Below are 27,012 nucleotides of genomic sequence, written 5' to 3' on the forward strand. Positions count from 1 at the left end.
CCTACTATTCTTTGAAAAGATCTAATTTCACACACGATTAGTGTTGTACATGTTTGTATAGCCTACATGTGTTTTGTTAAATTATGAAATATATAGGAAATATTCTGGGAAATGGGAAAGCATCACTTCATATTGTCACACATCAATGTATGTTCAAGTTCAGTAGACACAATCCGTCTTTATTTAGCGAGTGAATCCAGCAAGCAAAAAAAAGCTATTAAAGTCAGTTACCTTAAAGGTGTAATGGGTAACTTTAGCCTGCTAGCATTGAAAGCATACGATCCCACCCTCCTTGCAAATCACCGTCCAAACCCACACCTCCACCAAAGCACAGACCAAAAGCGAGATGACCACATTATGAAACAAATGATGTTCTCCAAAACACGTTGGCCACAATTATTGGCACCCCTAGAATATTTTACGAGTAAAATATCTCTGAAGTATATTTCCATTCATTTTTAAAAAATATGAATATATAAAAATATATATATCAAACTACCCATACATCACCACATGTTGTTTGGGAGGGTTTCAAGAAAAACCCTCCTCCAAAAATAAACTCCAGCATTTTCAGTTGTCAGACATGACTGGAACTTCAAAAGGGATTCTATGGTCAGATGAAACAAAAGGGCTTTTTGGCAGCAAACCCACCAGATGTGTTTGGTGCAATAGGGATAAAAAGTACCCCATGCCTAAATATACTGCTGTTTTGACCATATTTTTTTGCTGGAGGTCCTGGACATCTTGTTCAGATACATGGAATTATGGATTCTAGCAAATACCAACAGATAAAAAATCAAAACCTGACTGCCTCTGCTATAAATAATGCGCCATTGTTGGGTCTTCCATCAGGACAACAGTCCAAAACATACATCAAAATCAACACAAAAATTATCGTATTATCGTAATCATAAACACACTGGTTTGTAGCACAAATAGTTTTACTCCTTTTGATAACTTGTTTGCTCTTCTAATAACTCACAGCGGTTAATGAATTGGAAGTCTCGCACACTCACAGGAAATAGCTTACTTTGCGTTGAAAAAAAAAAAGATGGATACTGTATGTTTTAGTCACACCATGTGATTTTATTAGTCACAAAATAAAATGCAACCACTGTTTCTGATATACATCCACCGATATGCAGTAAAGTTTTGTTTGGTTTCTTAAACGTTTGTGCAAACGAGTTCTATCACGATCTATCCAATTTAACCCCTGGAGATACTGTATTTGACAATACAAAGACATTGTTTTCTCTCCATAGCAGAAGGAGACTCCACATTTGGAGCGTGACAACTCCCCGCTGTTCTTTCCAAGTCCAGTACCTCACCTGCTACCGTATGCGACACATACAGAAAGGTAACATAAAAGAACAACAGTCAGGCTCTTTATTTTTATATCTTTATATCTTTATTAGGCTACTATATTTCTGCTGTCTCTCAGTGATTATTCATATCTTTCTTTTGTTATGCATGTTTCTCCATTTTTCTTTCCATCTGTTGATGTGGGTTTTCTTCACTGATTGTTCCCATCCTTCTTTCTGTTTATTCGTCTGTCTTTGTATGCGTGAAGCTCTGAAGATCTGCGGATGGAGAGAGAGAAACTGCTGAGGGCTCTGTTAATGACAGAACTCTGAGACAACACACACAACACTTCTGCTTACAGACAACAAATACTACACAGAAAAAGGAGCCCTTAGCCCAATGCACTATTTTATTTCACTGTTACACAGTATATGGACCTAAACAAACCTCCTTGTTATAAGAGCTATTTTGCTAATACCACACAGCAGTTTTTAAAACAGTAATAGAAACATTTGTTTGCTTGTTGTTTTGTTCATAGCATGGCATTGGCGCTGTATAAACTGACAACAATGACTGGTTAACTTTTAATAATTCGTATCACTTGTTTTTCTCAATGTTTTATAATCTGTCAATGGTTTCCTGAAGGGCAGAGTTTATTTAAATGCCGCAGGCTTCGCTTAAAGCTGTGAGTGTATAGGCCTACTGTATTTGGCTATGTTCTGAATAGCATACTACTACTACATATACTATTTATGCAGTATGCATACTGTGTACAGTATGCAAAATACCTGGATGACCTTCTACACAGTGTACAGCAGAGCAGTGTCTGGGTCACTATATCCCACAATGCAATGCATTTAAATGTGACTTGTGAACTTGAATATCAGCTTTAATTTTTAACATTTTTTTAAAATCATTATTCAATTAACCAGCCCAAAATACATTTTTACTTATAGTTTTTAATAAATTTTTACATAAAACATTTAATATAAAAAAAAGAAAAGAAAAATAAATTAGAGTTGGATTAAAATAACTTTTTATTTCCGATATAATTAGCGACACTTAACCTGAAAGCATAATGAGGTCATGTTACTATACTACGGTTTAAAACGTGCCCTTACATATTGTACTGCATCAGATACTATTTCTAGAATGTGTATATAGTGAGTACTGCGTAAATATGCTAGTTAGTATTCTCTTCTGAACATGTGCTTTAATGTCATGCAAAGTTAAAGAGTTCTAATTTATATTTTGTGAAAAATTGTACTGCTGTCCCTAATATACGTTTCATATGAAACTGCAGTTTTATACAATAACCTCCTTTCTCTCTTGTAATATAAAAAACAAGGAAGATATTTCCGGAAGTACATTGACGAGAAATCAAGCTTTGATGATCACATTGCCCACTAGAGGGCATTAAATACACATTTCAGGTTTGCCTTTGAGAAGTAGTTTAGGAGCAACAAAATGAAATGTAAAATTTGTATTTTCTTGTATACAACTTGATACAAGGGAGTGCAGCTCCAGTGTTAATATTTTGATATGACCACACTGTAAAAAAATAAATAATAATCTATTTCATGTAGCTGTAGCTCGATCACCTTTTTAGGTGTGGAAATGTAAATGCAAACATAATGAGTCAGTCACTCAATCCCTCAGACATATTGTTAAATTTACTTTATTTTAAATTATTTAAAATATCAAAATAAAATAATACTTTCTCCAAACAGCCAAATTCTTGATTTCTCATTTCTATGTTAAGAACTACAAATATGATGGTAACAGATCGGTAACATGAGTGAGTTGTGCTTCTGCTTAACTACTGCCTGTTGGCATGTGTGGGTACTAGTACAAATAAATCACACTGACTATTTCACTGTCATACGCTTTACTCCTACTGCTCATAAAAGCCTAAACATGCAAATTACTCTTAGTATTTAAAAAAAGCACAGAGTATAATAAATGAGGCACATTGGCATAAACAAACAGGAGGGTACAGATGGGATACAGCTGCAGGTCAAAAATGAACCTGTTCACATTCCAGCAGATGCACACAAACACTCTCCTTAATACACAGACAACGGGTGAAAATACACCTGTGTGCATTACAGCAGGCCTGAAAACACTCTCTGAGTGCAGTAAATAAACACACATGCATTGACTTTTGGTTATGGTGCACTCACACTCACACACACACTCACACACACACACACACACACACACCAATTGGGTTACATGTACTACACATACAGACACTAACAAGCACATTTATCTATAGATTTTGTACATTGATTGGTATGGACAATACATATTTTGCTGATGCATGACACAGGTATAAAGCACAAAAGTAAGTTGTTCCTGATTCTGAGCTATTTTGGCGAAACGACTTGCAGAACTACATGTTTCAGACATCCACAAACTGCGTTGTGCTTGGTGTAAGGATTTGGCGAATCTTGTAAACATGTTACAACAGCTAGCTCTATTAACTTCATGCTAATTAAAACCTTCAAAGAAAAAAAGAAAAAGAAAAAAAGAGTCTTGAGAAGGTCTCTACGCATTCACACATACTCACGGTAGAGTCACATCAACAGGGAGGCACTAACACACTTTTTTTCTGGTCCTTTGGCTTAAATTTATGGTTTCAGTGAAAGTCTGCCTTTGATTCGGCAGCTATGTTTAGACCCTGGTTTGAGAAGCTATTTCCTGAGTGAACATCACTGCATGTGCATGTACACAAACATACAAACACACAAACACACACACACACACACACACACGTCTTCAGCAAAAACCTTATGAGCAGAATATTAGCTCTAATGCATAAAAAACAATGTACAATATACATTAATGTCAAAATACATATAACTATTTTAAAAATTCTCATATAAATAGCATAAATGGCATAAACTGCTTTGTTTTGAGGGGTTTGTTGAATCCACCCAAGGGGCGTGGCCTCGTCAATAGATTGGCTTAAAGCAACTGCAAGTCAAGATAGGCTCCGCCTCCTACAGACTGGTCCCCAATAGGATGCTTGGCTGACAGCATAGAAGGGAGAGTTACCAAAGCGTCGGTGTTGCCGGGCTGAAGGAGACAGAAAGAAATTACATTTACTCAAGAGACACATGCTTATGCCTCATTATTTGTAATAAGCCCCACCTCAAATGACTGACAGCCCTCCTGCTGACTAACTAGCAAACCGCCTGAGGCGAATATACAGCCTGCATGGGAAAGACGCACATTGTGGGTGCGCATGGCAGGAGTCACAGCTGTTTTTAGAATGGGTTCATTATCCCATTAGGCAAACTAACAGAAGGATACACTCCTGTGGTGTCAAATATATGGTGTCCGCTTCCAGATAAATATTCTGTTTAATTCAAGTTGGAGTCAAGATTGAGCAGGCCAATGCACCGCACCTTAACTGCGTGTGTGTGTGTGTGTGTGTGTTTATGTCTGAGGGAATTTAGACCAGAGGAACCTGTTTAGCTCATCGAGGGGGTGTGACAATGCAACTATGCGATCCTGTTACTCAAATCCACTAAAGCATCTAAATCTTAAATGCTGAGCACTGCAGGGCAAAGGACACACCTTAATGTTCCCTACAATCCAGCCCTGCCCTTCTTATACATACACACACACACACACACACACACACAAACACACACACACACACACACACACACACACACACACACACACACACACACACACACACACACACACACACACAGAGTTTCTGATGTGGAACAAACTAGGACTTGTATTTGGATCAGTGGCGCTCATTAACATTATGAAAGCCCATTTGAAGCTGCTTGCTAATACATTTAAACTCTTTAGACGTCATCAGTGAACTGTGAATAATTTCGATTCTTGCTTTTTTGGCAGGAATTGAACTAAAATAATCAGAGAAATGGCATGAAAGAAATTCCTGTCTCTTCCTGAACTCACATTGGTATTATAGTAATATTTTAAACTCACCTGATACCCATGTACCATGCTGAGGATCTCTTTAAACCCAGGATTATAAGCATGGGAAGGGGCGTGACCTTGCATTCGTATCAGTGCTGTGTGCGGGGCCGAGATGACGGAGCCCGCTGAAGGGTTGTGGCCAGTAGGGAAGTAGCTGATGTTAGGGGGGGAGCCAGGAGGGCTGTTGAAAACAGACAAAGATAGCCAAATAAGCATATATAAACTTTCATATAAATTAAATATGATTTATATATATATTTTTAAATTCCATTTCAATGGGCGATCAAAAAGTCCCGCCCTAATCACACGTCACTGGTCGAGGCAATGCTGCTGTGTTAGATTGATAGTTAACTCTGTGGATCTCCACTTTACTTTTTTGTAGCGTTCCTCAAGCTAGATAATCATATTTCTTTCCTTAAATCTCACATACACAAACAGTTCCTGAACCAGTTCTTCCACTATGGAGTGAAATAAAATGCACATTATAGCTATGTTAATGGACCTGGGTGTGACACACTCACTTTGTAGCATGTTAGCCTTGTAAACACACCCAGTCCTGGTTGTGCACTTCTTAAAGACAAAGTCATCATTGTGTACAGCGGTTAGAGATTCATTTGAGCAGCTCATCAAAAAAAAAAAGTCTGAGGTAACATGCCCAAAAGACACATTACTTTACCCTCAAACACAAACATACACACTTACACTATTTACGTATGTAAATATTCACACTCAGTAAATATGTGACAGCTATTGGTGAGTATTCTGACATATGTTGACTGTGTCTAAAAGGTAAGTTCCATTTCTGTATGAAGATTCCTCCTAAAAAAAAATTGGTTCAGACAGGTTTCCAAGACAATTCAAGTGAATTCTAGATATATCTAAGCTAATATTTAAACCTTGGATATATCTATGCATCTATGATGCCTTTATTCCTCAGTAAAGTGCCTAAGTTTTGGATTAATAGGTACACTTTGACTAGAGTATTAGACACATCATTAACTTAAAGATAACTGGTATTCAATTCCCCATTAATCATCTTATGTGAATGAAACCTACAGTGAACTATTGGCTTATCTTATAATGAAAAACAACATTAACAGATATAATTCTTACCTGGGATAATAGGTGGTGTAGTTCATGTACAGCTGGTTACTGGCAGGGTAGAAGGCCGTTGTTGGTGGCAGTGGTCGGGGACTCAGCAGGAACTGGGATGGGTACATTGCAGCTGGCTCCACAGGTAGCACTGCTCCTGCAGGAAGAACAGCTCCGGCAGGAAGGACAGTCCCGTGAGGAAACGTGTACGATGGAGGAGACAAACCTGAAATGGGGGAGGGTGGGATATTGAGGAATTATTGCGAGAGAAAAACAACCTTGAAGCTTCCAGTTTTGGCCATCAGACGGGATTGTAGTATTCTGCCTTTACTAGTGTGTGTGAACTAGCTTTACAGATAGCTGACAGTCTCCAATAAAGAACCAGGAAGCGTCTTGCTCTTTTAGGGAGTTTTACTGGAAAGACTGTAAAACTGTAACATACATAAACAAAGATAATGCATATTACAATCTCAAAAGGGTGAATGTACAATGCAAATATAAAATAAGTAGCTTAGAATGAACTAAAACCCTCAAAAAACGATCGCATTAGCACAATGCTAATATTAATGGAAAATGCCATAGGAATGCTAACAGTACTAGCGCCACATAATTCCTTACAAATTACGAAAAGAAAACATGCTAAAATGACTAAATTCGGAATCTAACGGAAGCTAAGATCACTATCAAACAAATACTTACAGACAGATATCTTTCAGGGACCAAAATAGTAGATTACAAACTTTAACACTCTGGAGATCGACTTGCTGAGAGACTGTTAGGAGAATAACTGAACTACGGTAGCTCTGCGTGGACAAAATACAAGAAACTCAAGAAACAAATAGCTATTCCACAAGGGGGCAGTACACTCCCCGCCTGATATACTGCTATATCACTATTATCCTTTAACTAATAACACAATTTCTGAAATAGGCCTTGAGTACACCTTAGCAGTACCTTCTTTAATTATTCGTACATCTACTTTACGTACTCTTTTATCTCGACCAGGATAAGTGTCCACAATAAGTCCAGTAGGCCATTCGTTTCTTTTGACCTGAGTGTCCTTTAGGAGAACAACGTCACCAATGGCTAAGTTTGGTTGATCTGCTTGCCATTTTCTTCTTGGTTGAAGGGTTGCAAGATACTCTTCTCGCCATCGTTTCCAGAATGAGTTGGCAAGACTTTGCACCTGTTTCCATTGCTTCCGGTACAAGTCCTTTGGATCAAAGTCTCCAGGTGGAATAGAGACAGGACAGATTTTCTGAGTGAGAAGGGCACTTGGTGTCAGCAAGTCGGGTTGTTGGGGATCGGATGACACAGGTACTAATGGACGACCATTCATTATGGCTGTTACCTCTGCCATGAGTGTCACAAGTACTTCATGGGTCAGATTTGGAGAGTGAACTTTCAGCAGCATAGCGTCCAAAATACGTCGGGCCACTCCGATCATTCTTTCCCACACTCCTCCCATGTGAGAGGAGTGAGGTGGGTTGAACTTCCAAGTGCAAGCCTCATTTTTGAGGTAGGATTGAAGCTCTGGATCTTCTGAACTTATCTGAAGCTCTTTGCACGCTCCAACGAAGTTCGTTCCACAATCTGATCGAAAGAGCTTGGTGGGGCCTCTTATGGCCAGGAACCTTCTGAGAGCATTTATGAAACTTGAAGTGGAGAGAGACTCCACTACCTCGATGTGAACTGCTCGTGTGACTAAACAGGTAAACATTACTGCCCAGCGTTTGTTCTCTAACACTCCACCTCTTGTCCGACGGACACTGATGTTCCATGGTCCAAACACGTCCACTCCGACATGTGTGAAAGGAGGAGTTTGCATGAGACGGTCCGCTGGAATGTCTGCCATCTTTTGTTGTTGTACATTTCCTCTTAATCTACGGCAGGTTGTGCATTTGTTGAGAAGATTTGTCACCAACCTTTTTCCTCCAAGGATCCACAGTCCAGCAGACCTGATGGCTCCTTCCGTGATGTGTCTACCTTGGTGCACAGCCTGTTCATGGTAGAACTGAACCAGCAAAGCAGCAATGTGATGCTTCTTTGGAATAATGATGGGCTGGCTTTGTTCTTGAGTTATTTCAGCAGAGGTCACACGTCCTCCTACTCGCACCAATCCTTCTTTGTCCAAAAACACATTAAGATTCTTCAGTGGACTGTGTTTTAGTATGTCCTCTCCTTTGTTCAAAGTTTGTATTTCCTTTTCAAATGTCTCGCCTTGAACAGTTCGTACAATAACTAATTTTGCTTGTGTTAGAGCGTCCATCTTTGATTCATTTGATTCAGGAGCTTTTGAGATAGATCTGACCTTTTCAATGAGTTTGGCGATAGCTTGTGTGAGACGTTTCCAACTGGAGAAGCGTTCAAACCTGTGTGAGCCGAGCGATTTTGTCACAGTTGTAGTTGCAAATGTTGAGACTTGTGGGCAGACTTCAGTGTCCGTGGCAGGTTCAACAAGTTGAAAGCTGTTTGGTTGCACAGGACGCTCTCCATCACTTTTCCTCAAGAAGTCGGGACCAGTAAACCAATTGGTAGAACTCAGTAGAGAAGCTGGCACATGCCGTGTTCCATGATCGGCAGGATTGATTTCCGTGCTCACAAAGTGCCACTGACTGGGTTCAGATGACTTTCTGATGCGAGCAACACGGTTGGCGACGTAGACATAGAACCTCCGGCTGGTGTTGTTGATGTAGCCTAAGACTACTCGGCTGTCAGTGTAGTATTGCACTTTGTGAATTTCGATGTCAAGTTCACTCAGTAGCATGTCTGCTAGCTCCACCGCCAGAACTGAAGCGCATAGCTCCAAGCGAGGTACAGTGTGGACTTGTCTAGGAGCTAATTTGGACTTGCCCATGCAGAAGCCTACGTGGACGTGACCTTCAGTGTCTATGGCTCGAAGGTACGCAACTGCTGATATGGCTGATGTAGAAGCGTCTGCAAAGACACACAGCTCTCTTTGAAAGGTAGATTGCAGTGACGTGTTCACATACTGTCTAGGAATTTGTAGTTTCTCAAGGTCAACAAGCGAATCTTTCCAAGATTTCCATTGTGCCTCTTTTTCAGCTGGCAGTGGAGTGTCCCATTCACAATTCTCTGAGCACAATTCTCTGATGAGAGCCTTGCCATGCATGATGATGGGGGCTGCAAACCCAAGGGGATCATACAAACTGTTAACAGCAGAAAGAATGCCCCTTCTTGTGAATGGCTTGTCTTCTCTTGACACGAGGAAGGTGAAACAGTCGTTTTGCAAATCCCAGTTAAGCCCTAAACTTCTCTGTAAGGGCAGGGGCTCTGCACCGAGGTCAAGGTTTTTCAGTTCCTTTGCACGTTCTTCAGACGGAAATGCTTCCATTACATCTGGGCTGTTGGAGGCTATTTTGTGCAAGCGAATGTTAGAGTCTGCGAGCATTTCTTTGGTGGTTTTCAGAGTTAGAATGGCGCTGGCGTCTGAAGGAAAGGAAGCCAGTCCGTCGTCAACGTAAAAGTTTTTAAGAACAAACTGTTTTGCCTCGTCACTGTACTCTTCTTGTGCAGCCAGTGCCGCCCTCCGGAGGCCATATATTGCTATGGCGGGAGACGGGCTATTTCCAAACACGTGTACAGTCATCCTGTACTCTCTGATAACCTTTGTGGGATCGTTACCTTCGTACCACAGGAAACGCACAAAGTCGCGGTGGTCCTCACGAATGACAAAACAATAGAACATTTGCTCTATGTCCACAGTGATTGCCACAGGTTCTTTGCGGAAACGCAAGAGGACCCCAATGAGTGTGTTGTTCATGTCTGGGCCGGTCAACAAAACATTGTTCAGAGACGTGTCTTCGTGAGTGGCACTAGAGTCAAACACTACACGTATCTGGTTAGGTTTGCGTGGATGGTAGACACCAAAAAACGGTAGGTACCAACACTCTTGGTCTTTGTCGAGTGGCAGAACGGGTTCTGCGTGTCCTGACTCAAACATTTTCTGCATAAAGCTCAAGAAATGTTCTTTCATGTGGGGCTTTTTGTCAAGCACGCGACGCAATGAATTGAGACGTTTGACCGCTTGGTCTCGGTTGTTGGGTAGTCTGTGCCTGTTTGTTTTGAAGGGTAGTGGCGCCACCCAGCTGTTGGACTCGTCCATAAACATTTGCTCATCCATGATCTCCAGGAAGAGTTCATCATCCACTGACATGGCGGGTTTATCATCATGAGGGGTTCTCATGAACAATTTGTTGGTGAGACAGTCATTTTCATCTATGTCAATCAAGCTGGTTGTGTTCAAAGGGTTAAATGAAGAGTCAGTGCTCAGGACCTTTTCTTTGACATGGAATGAGTTGGGGCAGGAGTCCAAAAGAGATGTACGTCCGTTGTTCAACACTGATGTGCGGTAAACGCTGACTTTGCTTGGCACGTGAGCACCCCCAAGGCAGACCTCACCTATTATGACCCAGCCAAGGTCGAGGCGCTGGGCGTACGGAGCATCGTGGGGGCCGTTGTAGTGTTCTCTGACCTTGTGCACTCTTGGTATGTCCCGACCGAGGAGGACCAGTATTGATGCATTAGGGTCCAAATCTGGAATCTTGGCTGCCAAATGCTTGAGGTGAGTGTGGTGTGTCGCGACCTCCGGTGTCGGGATCTCAGATCGATCATCTGGGAGCATGTTGCACTCGATTAATGTGGGAAGCCGGACGCTAGTGTTGCCGTCGAGAGACTCTACTATGAAACCGTCAGCTTGGCGCGCCCTTGTCTCTCCTACACCTGAGCAGGTTTTCAAAGTGTAAACTTTGGTGCCTGTGTTAACGTTAAAGATCTCAAAGAATTCTGTCTTTGCTAAAGACCTATTGCTTTGCTCGTCTAACACAGCATAGGCTTTCACTGCCTTTTCCTTTTGTCCAGCAGGATAAATGTTTACTAGACAGATTTTGGAGCATGAGCGTGAGCTGTTACCTTTGCCACAGATCTCTGTACATTTGGACACAATGGCTTGGATAGAACTTTCTGGTTGCTCCCCGCCATGCACATCTGGGGCTGCAGAGCCTGGAGATTCCGTTTTCCAGGGTGCTGGTCCAGGGTGCAGCGCGGTGGTGTGGTAGTCGCTTTTACACTCAATGCAATGTACTCTTGTGTCGCAATCTTTTGCCATGTGGTTGACGGAGGAACAGCATTTGTAACAAATGTTCTTTTCTTTCAGAATGGCTTTTCTCTCATCCAATGTCTTTGCTCTGAACCCACGACACTTGCGGAGGGAGTGTGGTTTGTTGTGGAGCGGGCACAGTTTATCTGGGTCAACCACCTTTTGGTCAGAGGAGTCACGATAGCCTTTTTGAGCAGTTATTTCAGTTTTTCGAACAGATACTGCAGTTTTGAAGTTGGGATTGCTCAGTCTTTCAGGCCTGTAAGAAAGCAAGGGGGCAAAGCTTGGGTCATTGAGGGTTTTAGCTTTGTCGCACACAAACTTCACGAAAACAGGGAATGGCGGGTATGAAGCATGGTATTGCTCTTTGTAGTAGGATGCTGAAGTAATCCATTTCTCTTGGAGGTGGAATGGGAGTTTTTGAACAATAGGAGTAATGCCCCGGGACGTATCTAAGTAACTCAGGCCTGGTAGGAGACCATCTACACGGGCAGCGTCAAGCTCAGAGATGAGATCACCTAGCTCCCTCAACTTGTGATTTTCTCTGTTTGCGATTTTGGGAAAATCTTCCAACTTTTTCAGGAGAGCATTCTCTATCGCTTCAGGGGACCCATAGCTGTCCTCCAGTCTTTGCCACACCATTTTAACACCAGCTGTGGCATCATAGGTGTGTACAGCCCTTAATCGTTTTGCTTGCTCTGATGATTTGGGGCCTAACCACTTGCAGAGGAGATCCAACTCCTCTCTTGGGGATAAATAGAGTCCTACTATAGCGTTCAAGAAAGATGCCTTCCAAGCCCAGTAATTTTCAGGCTTATCATCAAACATCAGGAGCCCTGAGCTTACCAACTCTCTGCGAACCAAATATTTTGCTAAGTCTGATGTGGCTGGGGAATTGGACTCGTTTGCACTGACAACAGGGTGTGGAGAAGATAGCCTGGGCTGAAAAAGGGCAGACTGATTCATAGAGCGTGGCTGGTATCTGTGGTCAGTATTGACTGGGGTTGGATACTGCGAGTGAGATGTGGAAAAGGCATTTTTGAACGTGCTTTGGGCATGAGAACGATCTGCTTCACTGGCGATGCCATACTGTAAAGAGTGCGCCTCTGGTAGCGCTTGAAACTCATATTCACTAATCTCACTATTTTGTATGCTGTGCTCTTTGACTTTACTTTGAACCAAATCACCACTGTAGTTTACTCGCTGAGCTGCTGGAAGCACTTGTGTGGTAGCTTGTGCGGAGTCAAAGCGGTTATTAACCGGCGGAGGTGGAACTGGTATGGGCTCGACGACGTTGTTGCTGTTTTTTGAAAGCCAGGTATCTCCACCTTCATCCCCGGCTGCTGCCTCTAGGACCTCTGCTTCGGCGTTGGCGGCTGCAGCTGCACTCTGCAGACGCAGTTTGAGGAGGTCAGCGCTGAGCTCAGCTTTCTTTTTTGTAGCTTCAGCTTCGATGTGAGCTTTTTCTTTTAACACCTCTGCTTCTCTTTCAGCGTATGATGCCTGTGCTTGAGCGGCTGCTGCTTTAGCACGTGCTTTTGCTGCCAAAGCGCTTGCATTGGACCATTGACTGGCACGTGACCGCTGACTGGCCCGTGAGATGTTGGAACAGTTCGATCTTGTTTCCCACAGATCACCAATGTTGCTGACTGTACTTTGTGGATCCGTGACAGCAGTGTTGTCTTCTGTATCGACTTTTGGCTTACCTTCCATATGTCTTTTTACTATTCTGCCTTTACTAGTGTGTGTGAACTAGCTTTACAGATAGCTGACAGTCTCCAATAAAGAACCAGGAAGCGTCTTGCTCTTTTAGGGAGTTTTACTGGAAAGACTGTAAAACTGTAACATACATAAACAAAGATAATGCATATTACAATCTCAAAAGGGTGAATGTACAATGCAAATATAAAATAAGTAGCTTAGAATGAACTAAAACCCTCAAAAAACGATCGCATTAGCACAATGCTAATATTAATGGAAAATGCCATAGGAATGCTAACAGTACTAGCGCCACATAATTCCTTACAAATTACGAAAAGAAAACATGCTAAAATGACTAAATTCGGAATCTAACGGAAGCTAAGATCACTATCAAACAAATACTTACAGACAGATATCTTTCAGGGACCAAAATAGTAGATTACAAACTTTAACACTCTGGAGATCGACTTGCTGAGAGACTGTTAGGAGAATAACTGAACTACGGTAGCTCTGCGTGGACAAAATACAAGAAACTCAAGAAACAAATAGCTATTCCACAAGGGGGCAGTACATGTAGTGTGTTAATCTGATCAACGAAATTGAAGACGAAAAAAGTTTTTGGATTGCACCACAGTGATAATTAAACGGTTTTAATAAGATATATGCTTGATGACAATATGTCTAGAGAAGGTAACACTGCAAGATATAGAGTTGTGCAGGGATGACGTCAAAAACCGGAAGACTAATCTGCCACTGGTTCCCTTGAGATTTTCCTATGGGGATTTATAATGAGGCCTTTTGTTCTGCGGCGTAAATAACACACTCATAATCGGAAATGTACATTTTGTAGCTATTATTTAAATTTGAAAAACAAATATTTCTAATAAGTAACTAGATAAGAACGTTTAGGTTGTGAGTGTGTGCAGTTTACGCTGTAGAACAAAACATTCAAGTGTCGTCATGTTATGTTTACCACAGACCTTATTTTACTCATAAATGTAAAAAACCCGTTCAAAGGCACCAGTGGCAAATTAGTGTTCTGGGTTTTGACGTCATCCCTGCATCACTCTGTGAACAATGCGCTAGCAATGATTTTAGAAATAATTGAAATTTAAAATAGTTGAAATAATCCAGCAAGAATTGACCTGTTGGAGCTGAAAAAGCTGAACCCATTCTAATTTGCATTTGCTCACTCAAACGCAACCTTTATGCCAGTGGTTCTCAACCAGGGGGCCTCAGCAAACCTCCAAGGGGCCCACAGGATAACTTAAAAGTAGGTTAATTAATAAATTATTATTAATATATTGAAAAAAATCTAACTTTAATCTAAATTTAAAATACAAAAAAAAAAAAAAAAAAATCAAGGTGTAAACTGAAATTATATCTTTTTTCTCTCTCTTCTAATTATTGTTTTTACTGAAGAACATACAGATCTTGAAACTTCAGGGATCACAAAATAAATCATGGTTGTATAATTTAGTATATATATATATATCAATACTAAACGTTTTTGTTAATAAAAATGCTCAAAAGAAATATTGTAACATTTATTTTTATTTGAGTCAAAAAGTTTGAAAACCACAGCTTTAGGCTTTATTAATGAGAATAAAAATGAACTTAAATAATATTTAAAAATACATTGTTATATTATTTTAGTCTTTTTTCACACTAGAATGCCAAACAAAATTATATTTTTGTTGACAAATTGTATGCCATTTTAGTGAGAATAAAGAGAACAAAATTGAAGGAATTTAAATAATTACTAAATAATACTAATAATAAAATATAATATAAAATTAAATTAAAGAATTAAGAAAGTAAAGAATTAAAAGACAATGACTATGACTAAAAAAGCAAACTGCCTAGTGATTATTTAAGGTATTTTTGCCAACCAATTAAAGGGTGTGGTCCTGACTGAACCTAAGCCATTTACAATGAGGGCTTTACACCTTTAAACTGCTTTCCAGTCCTGTTCATTGTTTGTCATCAGAGGTTCATGTAGTCATTTCATCATACAAACAATGAACAATCAACAGTGCAAATCAACGGTGTAGCCACCAGCAGTAGCCACCTCAAAAGCCCATCCTAAATTCAACCTGTTACACTGTGAACCAGTCTCTAAATCCAAGCATGTCTCTTAGTTACTGCGGCAGGTACATCTACAAATCCCATCTATCATGTGAAGGTTATGTATCTTTTTTTTGTAATATTAAATGTGCCAAAATATTTTGCTCACCGAATCTGAAAAATACCAGTTTAATGCAAGAAAAGTTTTTATATTATTTAAAATACCTCACACAAAGCATGCAGTAAACCTTAACCCAAAACTGTCAACATCTGCCATTATTATTCAGCTACAAGTCAGGTATGTTCCCTCCACCCTTCAACACACAGCAGCACACAGCCACAGGCGTTCATGCACCTTTAACCTGACTCAACCTGTGGCATGAAGAGGATTTTACGTGCCGCTGTTGGTTGTTAGGGTAGGAAAGTTACCGAGCTGACAATCTATCCAGAACAAGAACCGAAGAAAGAAAGAAATCTAAACTAAATCAAACAGAAAGTGCCTTTCCATGACACACCATGCGTTTGAAAGTGCAATTGGTGGCATTATGATGTGTATTGAAATTTTGTGCACATTTAGATTTAGAAAATCACCCCAAAATCAAAGCCCTCCATTCCCACGCTGTGGAAAAGCATCTGACAAACTCATCAGATTTAAATTGAATTTAAAAAAAAAACATTCACCCAACCAGATTCCAACTGCTCCTGATGCCCATTCCTGTCTGGACAGGAAATATGGACAGGACACCCACCGAATGAATGCATGAATAAGTGAATGAATGAGAGAAAGGGGAAAAAACAGGAAGGCGTGAAGCGCCACCTACCCGCACACACAGCTGAGAGAAGCAGACCCAGAGCCCAGCGGCACTTACGTCGTAACTTACATGGTGGCGGCGAGAGGCCGCTCCTGTTGAGCGTGCCCCCCATCAGCACGATGTTCATCTCTTGAGCGGAGCACGCAAACACCTCCACGTAACGCTCCTTCATGCTGCGCTTGTGGCAGCGCTGGGCCGCCAGGAACGCCCGGTCAGCTGAACGCATCTGGATAAAAGCATCACCCGAAGGACGACCCTGACCAAACACACACACATATACATAAACTCTATTTTAAAAAGAATGAAACAAATGCACAGAACATGTTTCTGGTTTTAATTGTTGGTCAATGTACTAAATATGTCTCACTGCTGTTGTTTTTCAGCATCTTATGTCAGGAGTGGCTGTTTTTTAAGATGTCGTGTCGAGTTAAACGTAGGGTTGGGAACAGAAAACTGGTTCTTATTCATAATACAGGATCTTATAATTATTCTTATTATAAACTCATTTTGAAAAAAAAAATTCACTGTTCTAGAATACTCACTGTACTAGATTCCTGCACTGGTTATTCAAAGTGGTACTGAATCTTCAGCACCAAATTGACAGTGTGAATAGTTTATTTACAGAACAATTAAAGGCTCTTTTGAGACGGTTCTTTTTAATTAATCAAAAACCAGCGCATTTCATCTCTCGAAACAAATGTCTCTAATGGGTTCTTTGAATCAAAAACATACAATTGTCCTACAGTCCAATACACTAATTAATTATTTTGATGAACCAACAGAAAAACATACAGCTTTAAAACTACAGTTAGTGCCACTGCTGACTGGTATGACAGTGTGTAGTTAAACATGTAGTTTTCAGTATTAAAATAATGAAATATATTGCCACATTTTCATTTGTTTATTATTGTTGTTTATTATAAAGTTAATGCAATATAATTGGATTGCATTAAAAACAATTGTTTTAAATCATCTTATCATGTGGCAATTAAATATTCCATAAAAATAAAAATAAATTAGTTTGTTTGAAATGAATACCTTTATTAATACAAGGATGCATTAAACTGATCAAAAGTGATGTTAAATAGTGTTACATTGTAAAAAATTATCAAATAAATGCTGTTCTTTTGAAGAATCCAGTTTTTACTGTATTTACTGTAAATGCAGCATTGGTGAGCAAACATTACTTTTTTAAAAAATCGTTATTGTAAAAGAATCGTTAATTGAGCTGTTAAGGAAATAGAGGAATCGGATCATTAAAATCTTTGTGTCTAGCTGAAAATATGCAAGCCAGCTTTTTAAGTTTCCATCTTTGAAACCTGGTTTGCATGGAAATATTGAATCTTAAATCATGTACTCAAGTTAAGTTCTCTTTAGCGTGCTTTTAAAATATTGTGCGAACCAAGGGATGACAGCAACACATTACAAAGGAATGAAGAAACACAAGTCCTGACAGAAGCTGCTGCACTGATTGATTAACCCTATTTTATGGATTGGTTGAGCCAAAGGGAGGAACCTCTCTGACAGAACACATTCTGAACTACATAGGTGTGTTTATTATATTGGATTATTTCCATATGAATTCAAAGTCAGTAACAACGATTAGTAGTATACTACAGTTCATAAGGACATAAATGGGTCTGAGCGCCTTACCTGCTGGTTAAGCACCATATGCACTCCATGTGGTTTGATGTCAGCAGTGTATTCCCCCAGGAAAACCAAAATGTCCTGGATGCTGGCATCGTACGGCAGACCCCTCAATCTCACGCAGTCCCGAACACCTGTCACTGCTGCCGTTTGGGGCACGAATGTGGGCTGTGGCAACACAGACATGATGGGGGATGGGGCTATCGGAATCAACGGCGCTGATGAGTATCTGTTCAGTACCTGACACACAAATGCTGGAGTTACAGTATATGACTGGTAATGCATATTATCAAGAAGACTTTGCCTGTTTATAGCTCCAGGTGTGGAGATGATGGAGGAACTGAGTTTTAACTGGAGGTACTGATACTGTTTGCCATTCTCCTTATATTGTAATAGTATCCTTATATTGCAATAATAGCATGCACTTGTTGTGATTGTTGCCTAACACAGTTGTATCTGCTTAACTGAATACATGAGATTAACTAACCACATAACATGCATTACATTACAGCTGTATGTGACTGCCATATGCCATATATGACAACTTGACCACTGTATGTTTGGTCAGTTTTACATTTGTTGGAACTGATTAAGCATGCAAAACCATGCACTTTCTGTTTGAGCAACCCTGTTTGAGCATCACTTTGGTTTTTAGGCTTCTTGCTTTACATTTAAACGTTTAATGTTTTACCTGTTCTGCTTTTAATTAAATCCTCTGACCAGTCGAAACCATCTGTACTTTGGTGGAGATAAGCTTATAATCAGTTTAAATCCATATATTTTACCGACATCTAGGGTTGCCACCTTCAGTGTGGCAAAATAAGGGACACCCATTCACACACCCCTACCCCCACCACCACCCCACGCCCATAGAGCTTTTCGACTTTTTCCAATTTCAAACATCTGTTTTTTCATATCATCTGTAGTTTGCCACTTACTGTTTATGTGTGTTTTGCGTTGTTTCTGATTTTGAGGGTGAATTTTGTCAATCTTCTAAACAGGGTCCGACCTTGATGTAATTTGATTCTAATCATAATGTAACATTATTGAAAAACAGATTTTTGTCAGTACAAAACATGCTCAACTTTGACAAAGTCATTTTTATTGTTATAATTGTGATTTCATAATATGCAGATATGAATCCAACTAAAAACTAGTGAAAATATATATTTTAGCAAGTCAAATAGCAAATGGTGTAGCTCTGCAGCCATCTACTAAAGTGATCATTTCTTTACTTTTAAAATGGCATTTTCCAAAAGATGGGCAAAAATCTTACACTAAACCATGTCAAATTATCTATATCCATGAACGTTAGAAATGTGGGTCTTTTATAAAGTGAATTTTTTTTTAACTGTTTTTGTATAAAAATATTTATATATTTATTTATATAGCCTAAATTAAAAAAAAATATAATAAATCCTGCTAAAACTATAAATCCCCCCCCAAAAAAACTATAATGTTGTTTCAAAATGACATTTTGTTGAAACAACACAAGTGTGACGTCCCCCCCCCCCCCACACACACACACACTAACATAAAAAACAGATATTATTCAAATTTATTTACATTTCTTTTGTAGATCTAGAAAGTGTTGTCAACCGTGCAAAGTCTCACACCATTTGGACAAAGATAATGTTTTATTTATTTCAGCAAATGTCATTTGGGGTCAGAGACCCGAACAGCGCAAAAGGGGGTTAAAAACGTGCAGGTTTACAGCGCATGTTCACGAGACTCAGTCGCTATAGAAACAAAGACGCTAAAATGCTATCACGCAATGAGCTTCTCTACTACGAAATTGATTTCTTTATATTTGCTATTAGTATTATCCATACTGCAAAATACTTATGTTTTTATTCAACTATATGTGGGCCTAATGTAAAATACGGGACAAATCGCGTCCCTTATTGATTTGATACGGGACACATCATCTTACTTGTAAATACGGGTTGATTCCGTATTTTAAGGGACGGGTGGCAACCCTACCAACAGCCAACAACTAATATAAGTCATGATGGGATTCTCTTTTCCTGTGTTCTAACCGACACATGACGTTTGATGACAACAGCTAAAAATTAACAAGAAGGAATTCCAAGCAATTCTACAAAATTAGTAACAATGAAACATTTACATTGAAGACCGGGAGGACTAAGAGAGCGTTTTTATGACAGCTTTGAAAAGCTAATCTTTTACAGATTACTGAGCTGAGTGTTTGTTCAGTGAGCAGGGCCATTCAGATATAGTACAAACTTGTTCACACACTCACACACCCAAAGACCTCTGTCTGAGAGTCTGTCCAACAATCCAAACCAACTAAAAAAATACTCCACACAACTGATGACTTTAAAATAAACAGGAAGTGCCGCCCTCACCTGTTGCACCTCAGCCGCAGTGCTCTTGAACAGCTCTATGTATCTCTTGCCCAGGATGTCCTTGTGTTTTTTCAGCGCGTTCTGAGCGTGCTCCTCGCAGGAGAACAGGACGAACGCATCCCCAGTGGGCCTGCCATCGGGAAAACGTACAAACAGAATGCCTTCGGTGCCGTCAGTCACGGGACACGCCGGGGAGAAGAACTGCAGCACCTGCTCTGCGGTGGCAGTGAACGGAAGTCCACGCATGCGTATGATAATCTGATTCTCCCTCGACAGAAAATTGGCCACTTCATTAGAGGTACCTGTCAATCACACATTCACACATATTCGTCAGCCTCTCAACGTGAAGCTAAAGTGACACAAAACAAACTGAAACCAATGCAAATAATGCAGATTAAATCAGATGACACAGTTTATGTTACCACTGCACTCATACACTAACTAGTAGAACTAGAATGTGCAAGATTTTCCACATAAAGGGATGTGAAAGGATAGCCAGTTCCTGTTCCAATTCCTGTCAAGTTCCTTAACTTTTTAAGGAATACATATTTGGAAAAAGAAATGCAATTTCACTGACAATTCACCAAAAAGTTCTCACCAAAGTTGTGTTTACACAGACTTTTAATGAGCACTGTATGTTTTTGATTCACTAAAAAGAACCAACTCATAGAAGTCATTCATTTGGGAATCAGACACTGTTCTCACTGCTCTGTTTTTTCTTTTTTAATGGAACCTGTTTTGAATAAGAATAGGTGACTCATGAAATTTAATCGATTATGGAACCAGTTCTGAATAAGAATAAGAACTGGTTCTCAGTTCACAACCCTATCCACAGACAAGCCCAAAAAAAATATATATATTTTTTTACCTCCTGCTATCTTTAGAAAGTCTTCACCTGTTGCCTTGTAAACCTGCAATGCAAAATAATGTGATTAGAATTTACAAACTACTACAATAAAAAAAAAGCTGGATGTAACAGGAATTTCGTTCATCATGGCACTTAATGTAACTTCATTTACAGAAACAGGGTTAAAATATATTTTAGTATTAAAGGGATAGTTCACTTTAAAATTAAAATTATGTCATAATTTACTCACCCTCAAGTTGTTTCAAACCTGTATTAATTTATTTCTTCTGCTGAACACAAAGAAAGATATTTTGAAGAACGTCAGTAACCGAACAGTAGTCTGTACCCATTGACTTCCATAGTATTTTTTTTTCCTACTATGGAAGTCAATGGGTACAGACTACTGTTTGGTTACTGACATTCTTCAAAATATCTTTCTTTGTGTTCAGCAGAAGAAATAAATTAATACAGGTTTGAAACAACTTGAGGGTGAGTAAATTATGACATAATTTTAATTTTAAAGTGAACTATCCCTTTAATAGCTTTATGAATGTGTGTGTACCTCAATGTATCTGGTGCCCATGTGATGCTTATGTCTCTGCAGGGCCAAATCCCTGTGCTCCTCACTCTCAAACCGCACTAGTGCTTCTCCATTCCTCCTGCCCTGAGCATTCAGACACAATGCAGCACCTCCTCTACACACACACACACACACACACAATCATCAGACAGACTGAATAATGATAATTGATTAAACCAGAGTAGCCTGTGGGTTGTTTGCATACTTGGCGATGTTGAGACCCCTGAAGAACCGGCCGATGTCCTGGTCTGAGGACTGCCATGGAAGACCCCGAGCTCTGATCACTGTGTTATCATCCACCCTCTCCATCTTACTGCTATACACAAACATACATACAGTTTAAACAGAAACATTATATACATCTTTTTATAGTACTAATGTCCTCTATGAACTATATCCATCACTATTATAAGTGCTGCAGCAGCAATTATGCTTTAAAATTCCATGTAAAAAATGTATCCAAACACACAACATGAATTTCCAATCTCCATTCTATAGTCATTGGATTAATTTAATAGAAATTGCAATCACAAACAGTAATCTTAATATTTTAGAATTCTAACAAGAAAAATGTATATTCATTATAGAAAATCCCATGACTTTACTGTAATGTTTAAAATAATATTTAAAAAAATATTTTATTTTAAATAAGAAAGTGACTTTAGTTTAGGCTCCAATTCTCACTATTACCGTAACTAGTGGCTTATTAGCATGCATATTACTAGGATATTAGCTGTTTATCAGTACTTATAAAGCACATATTAATGTCTTATTCTGCATGACCAAATTCTACATCCCTTAATCCTACTCAATACCTAACTTAACAACCACCCTACTAACTATTAATAAGCAGTAATTAAGAGTTTATTGAGGCTACAGTCATAGTTAATAGTTATTAGTGAGAACTAGGGCTGGGACAACGCGTCGACGTCATCGATGACGTCGACGCAAAAAATACGTCGACGCAAAATATGCACGTCGATTCGTCAGACCCAAAACAAAAATGGCGGCGTCGGAGAGTAGTAGCAACACCACTCGCTCCTCAGACTTTCAGAAGTGCAAGGCGGCACGCACTCGTTCCTCTAAAGTGTGGGAATTCTTTAATTAAAAAGGAAACAATTCCCTGATATGTCGTCTTTGCAAAATGGAGATGGCCTTCCATTCTAGCACCACGGCAGAGAGAGAGGCGCGGGCGCGATCGAAAAGTCTGAGAGTGTTTGATTATGTGTGTGTGTGTGTGTGTCTGTGTGTGTGTGTGTGTGAGAGAGAGGCGCGATCGCAAAGTCGCAGAGTGTTTGATTATATTTGTGTACGCGTGTGTGTGTGAGAGAGAGAGAGGCGCGATCGAAAAGTCGCAGAGTGTTTGATTATGTGTGTGTGTGTGTGTGTGTGTGAGAGAGAGAGAGAGAGGCGCGATCGCAAAGTCGCAGAGTGTTTAATTATGTGTGTGTGTGTGTGTGTGAGTGTGAGGCGCGATCGAACAGTGGAAACAAAAACATACTCCGTCATTTTGTTTACAGGACATCATTCAAACTGCAAAGTGTTTAAGTTGTTCTGTTAATTCAAATTTTAAGGAAAACGAATATATTAATCTGAAATCTTTATATTACACACATAGGATTTGATTAGCCTACTTGTTGATATTTAATCAAGGTTTTATTGAATGCTACCTCTGACTAAGAAATGCATGCACTTGTACAATGTTTTATTTTGGAATTTTAAGAGCAATAAACATATAGGCTATTGCAATGTTAAGGAATTCATGTTTTTTTTCATTCAGACATGTAAATCAACATGTATAAATTGCTATTATAGTCAATTAATGGGCAGATAATCGAAATCGAATCGGACTGGGGAAAATAATCGTTAGATTAATCGATGCATCGGGAAAAATAATCGCTAGATTAATCGTTTAAAAAATAATCGTTTATCCCAGCCCTAGTGAGAACTGGACCCTATCTAAAGTGTAAATGAAACGGTTCTTACCAAGTGCCAGTCTCAAACTTGTCATTCACTTTTTCAGGTAAGGAGAATTTGTGGCCTATGAAGAAGAATAAAAGCAGGTTAATAACAGAAACACTTATGAATATTAACTCTATGTGTGCAGACAATAATATATAAGTTAAAAGGACTTACAGACAGAATCCGAGATTAGTGCTAAAACAATATCTGACATCTGTTGAACTTTGTAAGCAGTGAAAGCATGAAGAGAAGAATCTACAACCACATTCAAGTCTGATCGCAACCGCAGTCAAGGAATACAGCGTCTGTGTTTAGCGTTACACCTTAATTGCCAGTTAATGACACAGTAAAGATGCAAGGAACAACTAGAGCAGGGGTTATAATGGCAAAAGGACCGTTGAAACACTGCAGTCTTCCATAAAGAAACAGAGGGAGAGAATGACTCTCGATTAACCTTTCTTATGGCAGAAGGCTGTGCTATTGCATTGTGTGTGTGTGTGTGTGTGTGTGTGTGTGTGTGTGTGTGTGTGTGTGTGTGTGTGTATTAATACATTACAGTGTAGGTGTGGCAGGTTAAGCTTGTTGGCTAAACACTCTTGGCTTTCTCTTGCTGGCTCAATTGAAGCCACACTATTGTGAGTCTATTTGCATTTCAAAACCTTGGGATCCTGCAGCCAACACCCTGTTGCCTACCTTTCTCTCACATAAACACTCAAATGCAACTTCCTTAACCTAGCTGTCAGAGAATTATGACCTATTGCGTATATTAATCTACTCTCGTCCCTTTAAGACTTACACAAAAAGGTAGAATTTAACATGTTCTTAAGGATACACTCAGCCATGACCTGAAGATCCAAGTCTTTCAGTTCCCCTTCTGATGGGAATGTTTTCTTGAATTCTTTCCGCAGGTCAAAGAACGAGAAGAAACACTCAGGCAACAAAATATTCTGAAAAGCACAAAAGAAAGCAGTCAGGAAAACACATTTGCGCTCATAAATGATTGGCTAAACTTTTTACAAATATCACCCACACACTTGCAGTATTTAGAGTTTGATACCTTGCTGGAAGCCTCAGGATGCAGGACTTGACGCACATGCAGCTGTCCATCCGTACAGAGGCAGAAGGAATTCCCTGCACCTGCGTCCACTTCTGCACATAACTTCTGATTTAACTGCACACACAGACACCTTTTGAGTAAACGGCACTTTTGTGTGGCATTAAATACATATCAACACTGTTAAAAAAATCTAACCTCCCCAGCTCAAAATTTTCTAGTATCTGGTCACATTTCAATTTTTCAATTGGCCCAAGTGAAATTCTGCAAATTTAATTTTCACTAGACAAGTTTGAGCTGGGGAGGTTAGAATTTTTTACAGTGAATCCACAAGCTGTTAAATAATGTGTTTATTAGTGTGTAATGTATAAATATGCAACCATTCATTGGACTTTAAATGGTCTATAGGCTGACCCTCCCTCAAGGGGAGTTCGAATAGAAAGTTCAACTGTCCTTTGAAATGATCCACTCTCAAATGTAAACATCCTTAAGTATTTGAACAGGCCCTTTTAAAGATAAATGCCAACCTGTCATGACAGATTATTATGAGAATGTGAGAATATTCACCTGTTCTATGGCCTCCTCAAGCGGATCAGTAGTTGTCAAGGCATCCTCTGTGAGTCCACTCACCTCCTGACACTCCTCAGAAAGCTCAACGTGATCTGGTTTGACTAGCAGTTCATTTACCTGACCAGTCTAAAAGCAGAAAGGAGAGAAATGCTCACTTCCAACATATACATTTCCATAGGCAAATAAATAGACGGATGTAAAAAGTATAGATAGATAGATAGATAGATAAGATAGATAGATAGATAGATAGATAGATAGATAGATAGATAGATAGATAGATAGATAGATAGATAGATAGATAGATAGATAGATAGATAGATAAAATATTTTGTATCCGTAATTTAAATAAATAAAATCTGACATATTAAAATAAAATATTTTAACCCTCGATCTTTCACCGCCACCACAATAGTTGCCTAGGCTACTATAAAGGCACATATACACACACACACGCATATACACAAATAGATAGTGGGTATGAAGGGGGGAAATAAATAAATACATTTATTTGGCCTTAGATTTCATAATTTATTAAATATGACATATCGGCTAAATGTAAAGTATTTCTAATTCTCTAACTATAGACGCACGCGCGCGCACACACACCATCACGGGAAATATGAAATTAGCCTACCTTTTTAGTCGCCAAATCCACAACTTGCCAAACCACCTGTACAATTTCCTTCTCGTCTGTTCCCAATTGGTCCCCACTTGCACCAGATGTGGTGGTGAATAAAAGCACCAGATAATCGGGATTAACCGTCATTTTTTAAAAGAAGAACAAAACTATTGTCACCACCCCGATAGCAAAAGTAAAACCCTAGAGATCAACTCCAGGTGGCAGAGAAGAGAAGAGCCCAGTGACCCCACACCTACGGACAGATCAGTGCCGGGTTCGGACTCGCCTTGATGTGCACCACGACCTTTTATTTACGCGAGAATCGATGCAAACCAGTCCGAAACCCCTGGCTCTGCTCCGCAATGGCTGCTTAGATCGCGCTGGTTTTGTGTGCGCCCTACCTGGCCACCGCCCACGTGACACAGGTAATAGATACCTGCCCAGGAGAAAGCCCTCCTACTGCTGCTGAGAAACAAGGACGTGGCAGGGCACGCAGAAAAAGCGCTCGTGCTACATGATGTGAGGGAATTCAGGATCTGTTTATTACACGTTGACTAATAAAATAACCCACTATTAACACCTGCTCACCTGCCATCAAACGCGACCAGGACGTTTACCCTATGTGTAAAAATACAGCAAAGCACAATACATTTTCTACTAACTAAATATTTGCCTGACAAAACACATCCAAATGCTTCAAATATGTCTGAAAAGGAACACCTCTATATGTGGGCCTAAGTCTGTTCGGCAGAGTCATCTTATAAAAGCACAGTCTGATAGGCCTCCTTTATTATGACCACATGCATTGCAGTTCTTGTAATGAGAGAAAGAAAACATACACAACCCCCTCCATGCAACAAAACTTTACCAACATATGGTTTTGCCCTAACTTTATTAGTGGGCCACATTTGTTCAACAGTGAAAGTCATATTTCTTCTAGTCATTAAATGCAACAGAAGCAAAACTGTAGGCCTATTGGTGAAATGTCACTTAGGCTACTTCTTTTGCGATAATCATATATTTGCTCACTTCAGTTGATAGTTTAACAAACCTCAGTGCTTTATGTCATAAACAGAGAGTATGTGCACAACTCTTGGCCAACCTCCTGCGCCTCCAGCAGTACTGTGTGTAATGTTAGGTGTGAAAATCACTGAAGGATTTCAAAATTCACCATTAATTCAAAGTTTGAGTGCTTTTATTAGCCTACCCCTTAGGACAGTGTTTTCTTGTTATCAATGTTATCAAGGTCTTTCAGGTCCTTAGGAGAATGAAGATGCATAATTTGTAAAGAAGCTTCCTTGTGTT

General features: G+C 39.6%; 3 protein-coding genes across 6 annotated transcripts in view; 1 reads left to right on the forward strand and 2 right to left on the reverse strand.

The window, feature by feature from the left end:
- epb41l4b (erythrocyte membrane protein band 4.1 like 4B) overlaps positions 1 to 2,824 on the forward strand; it is a 22,208-nt gene extending 19,384 nt beyond the window's left edge. The window contains exons 22-23 of the mRNA XM_079626848.1: positions 1,263 to 1,357; positions 1,571 to 2,824. Of these exons, the coding sequence (XP_079482974.1) occupies positions 1,263 to 1,357; positions 1,571 to 1,634 (159 nt within the window). The 3' untranslated portion in view covers positions 1,635 to 2,824. The remainder of the gene's footprint in view (positions 1 to 1,262; positions 1,358 to 1,570) is intronic.
- esrp1 (epithelial splicing regulatory protein 1) lies at positions 1,070 to 26,178 on the reverse strand. 4 transcript variants are annotated; one of them, XR_013799411.1, is made up of 16 exons: positions 25,723 to 26,110; positions 25,086 to 25,214; positions 24,522 to 24,635; positions 24,297 to 24,411; positions 23,639 to 23,737; positions 23,489 to 23,543; positions 21,708 to 21,818; positions 21,485 to 21,617; positions 20,944 to 20,986; positions 20,076 to 20,377; positions 17,713 to 17,946; positions 16,129 to 16,315; positions 6,382 to 6,586; positions 5,278 to 5,449; positions 3,875 to 4,383; positions 1,070 to 1,580 (listed from the first exon to the last, which is right to left on the reverse strand). XR_013799411.1 is itself a non-coding variant. In XM_079626845.1 (15 exons), the coding sequence occupies exons 1-15, from the start codon at positions 25,852 to 25,854 to the stop codon at positions 4,273 to 4,275; spliced, it is 2,154 nt and encodes a 717-aa protein (XP_079482971.1). In that variant the 5' UTR covers positions 25,855 to 26,178; the 3' UTR covers positions 2,958 to 4,272. The 4 variants fall into 4 exon arrangements, 3 of the variants coding, with proteins under 3 accessions (XP_079482971.1, XP_079482973.1, XP_079482972.1); XM_079626845.1 differs by lacking the exon at positions 1,070 to 1,580 and having other exon boundaries at positions 2,958 to 4,383; positions 16,117 to 16,315; positions 25,723 to 26,178; XM_079626847.1 differs by lacking the exon at positions 1,070 to 1,580 and having other exon boundaries at positions 2,958 to 4,383; positions 25,723 to 26,114.
- LOC307006157 (uncharacterized protein) lies at positions 7,124 to 13,696 on the reverse strand. The gene is made up of 2 exons (XM_079626834.1): positions 13,587 to 13,696; positions 7,124 to 13,318 (listed from the first exon to the last, which is right to left on the reverse strand). The coding sequence occupies exon 2, from the start codon at positions 13,190 to 13,192 to the stop codon at positions 7,256 to 7,258; it is 5,937 nt and encodes a 1,978-aa protein (XP_079482960.1). The 5' UTR covers positions 13,193 to 13,318; positions 13,587 to 13,696; the 3' UTR covers positions 7,124 to 7,255.
- Positions 26,179 to 27,012: the final 834 nt, after the last annotated feature.

Source organism: Phoxinus phoxinus, assembly GCF_949152265.1.
Source record: "Phoxinus phoxinus genome assembly, chromosome: 10".
Classification (NCBI taxonomy): Eukaryota; Metazoa; Chordata; class Actinopteri; order Cypriniformes; family Leuciscidae; genus Phoxinus; species Phoxinus phoxinus.

What these genes read in the sequence shown, in the direction of transcription:
- LOC307006157 (XM_079626834.1), bottom strand. Translation starts at nt 13,192, where the DNA reads ATGGAAGGTAAGCCAAAAGTCGATACAGAAGACAACACTGCTGTCACG.
- esrp1 (XM_079626845.1), bottom strand. Translation starts at nt 25,854, where the DNA reads ATGACGGTTAATCCCGATTATCTGGTGCTTTTATTCACCACCACATCT. An exon ending in ATCCTGAGGCTTCCAGCAAG is followed by an intron (nt 24,412 to 24,521) that starts GTATCAAACTCT and finishes TGTGCTTTTCAG; the next exon opens with AATATTTTGTTGCCTGAGTG. An exon ending in GCCACCATGTAAGTTACGAC is followed by an intron (nt 6,587 to 16,116) that starts GTAAGTGCCGCT and finishes CCCCCATTTCAG; the next exon opens with GTTTGTCTCCTCCATCGTAC.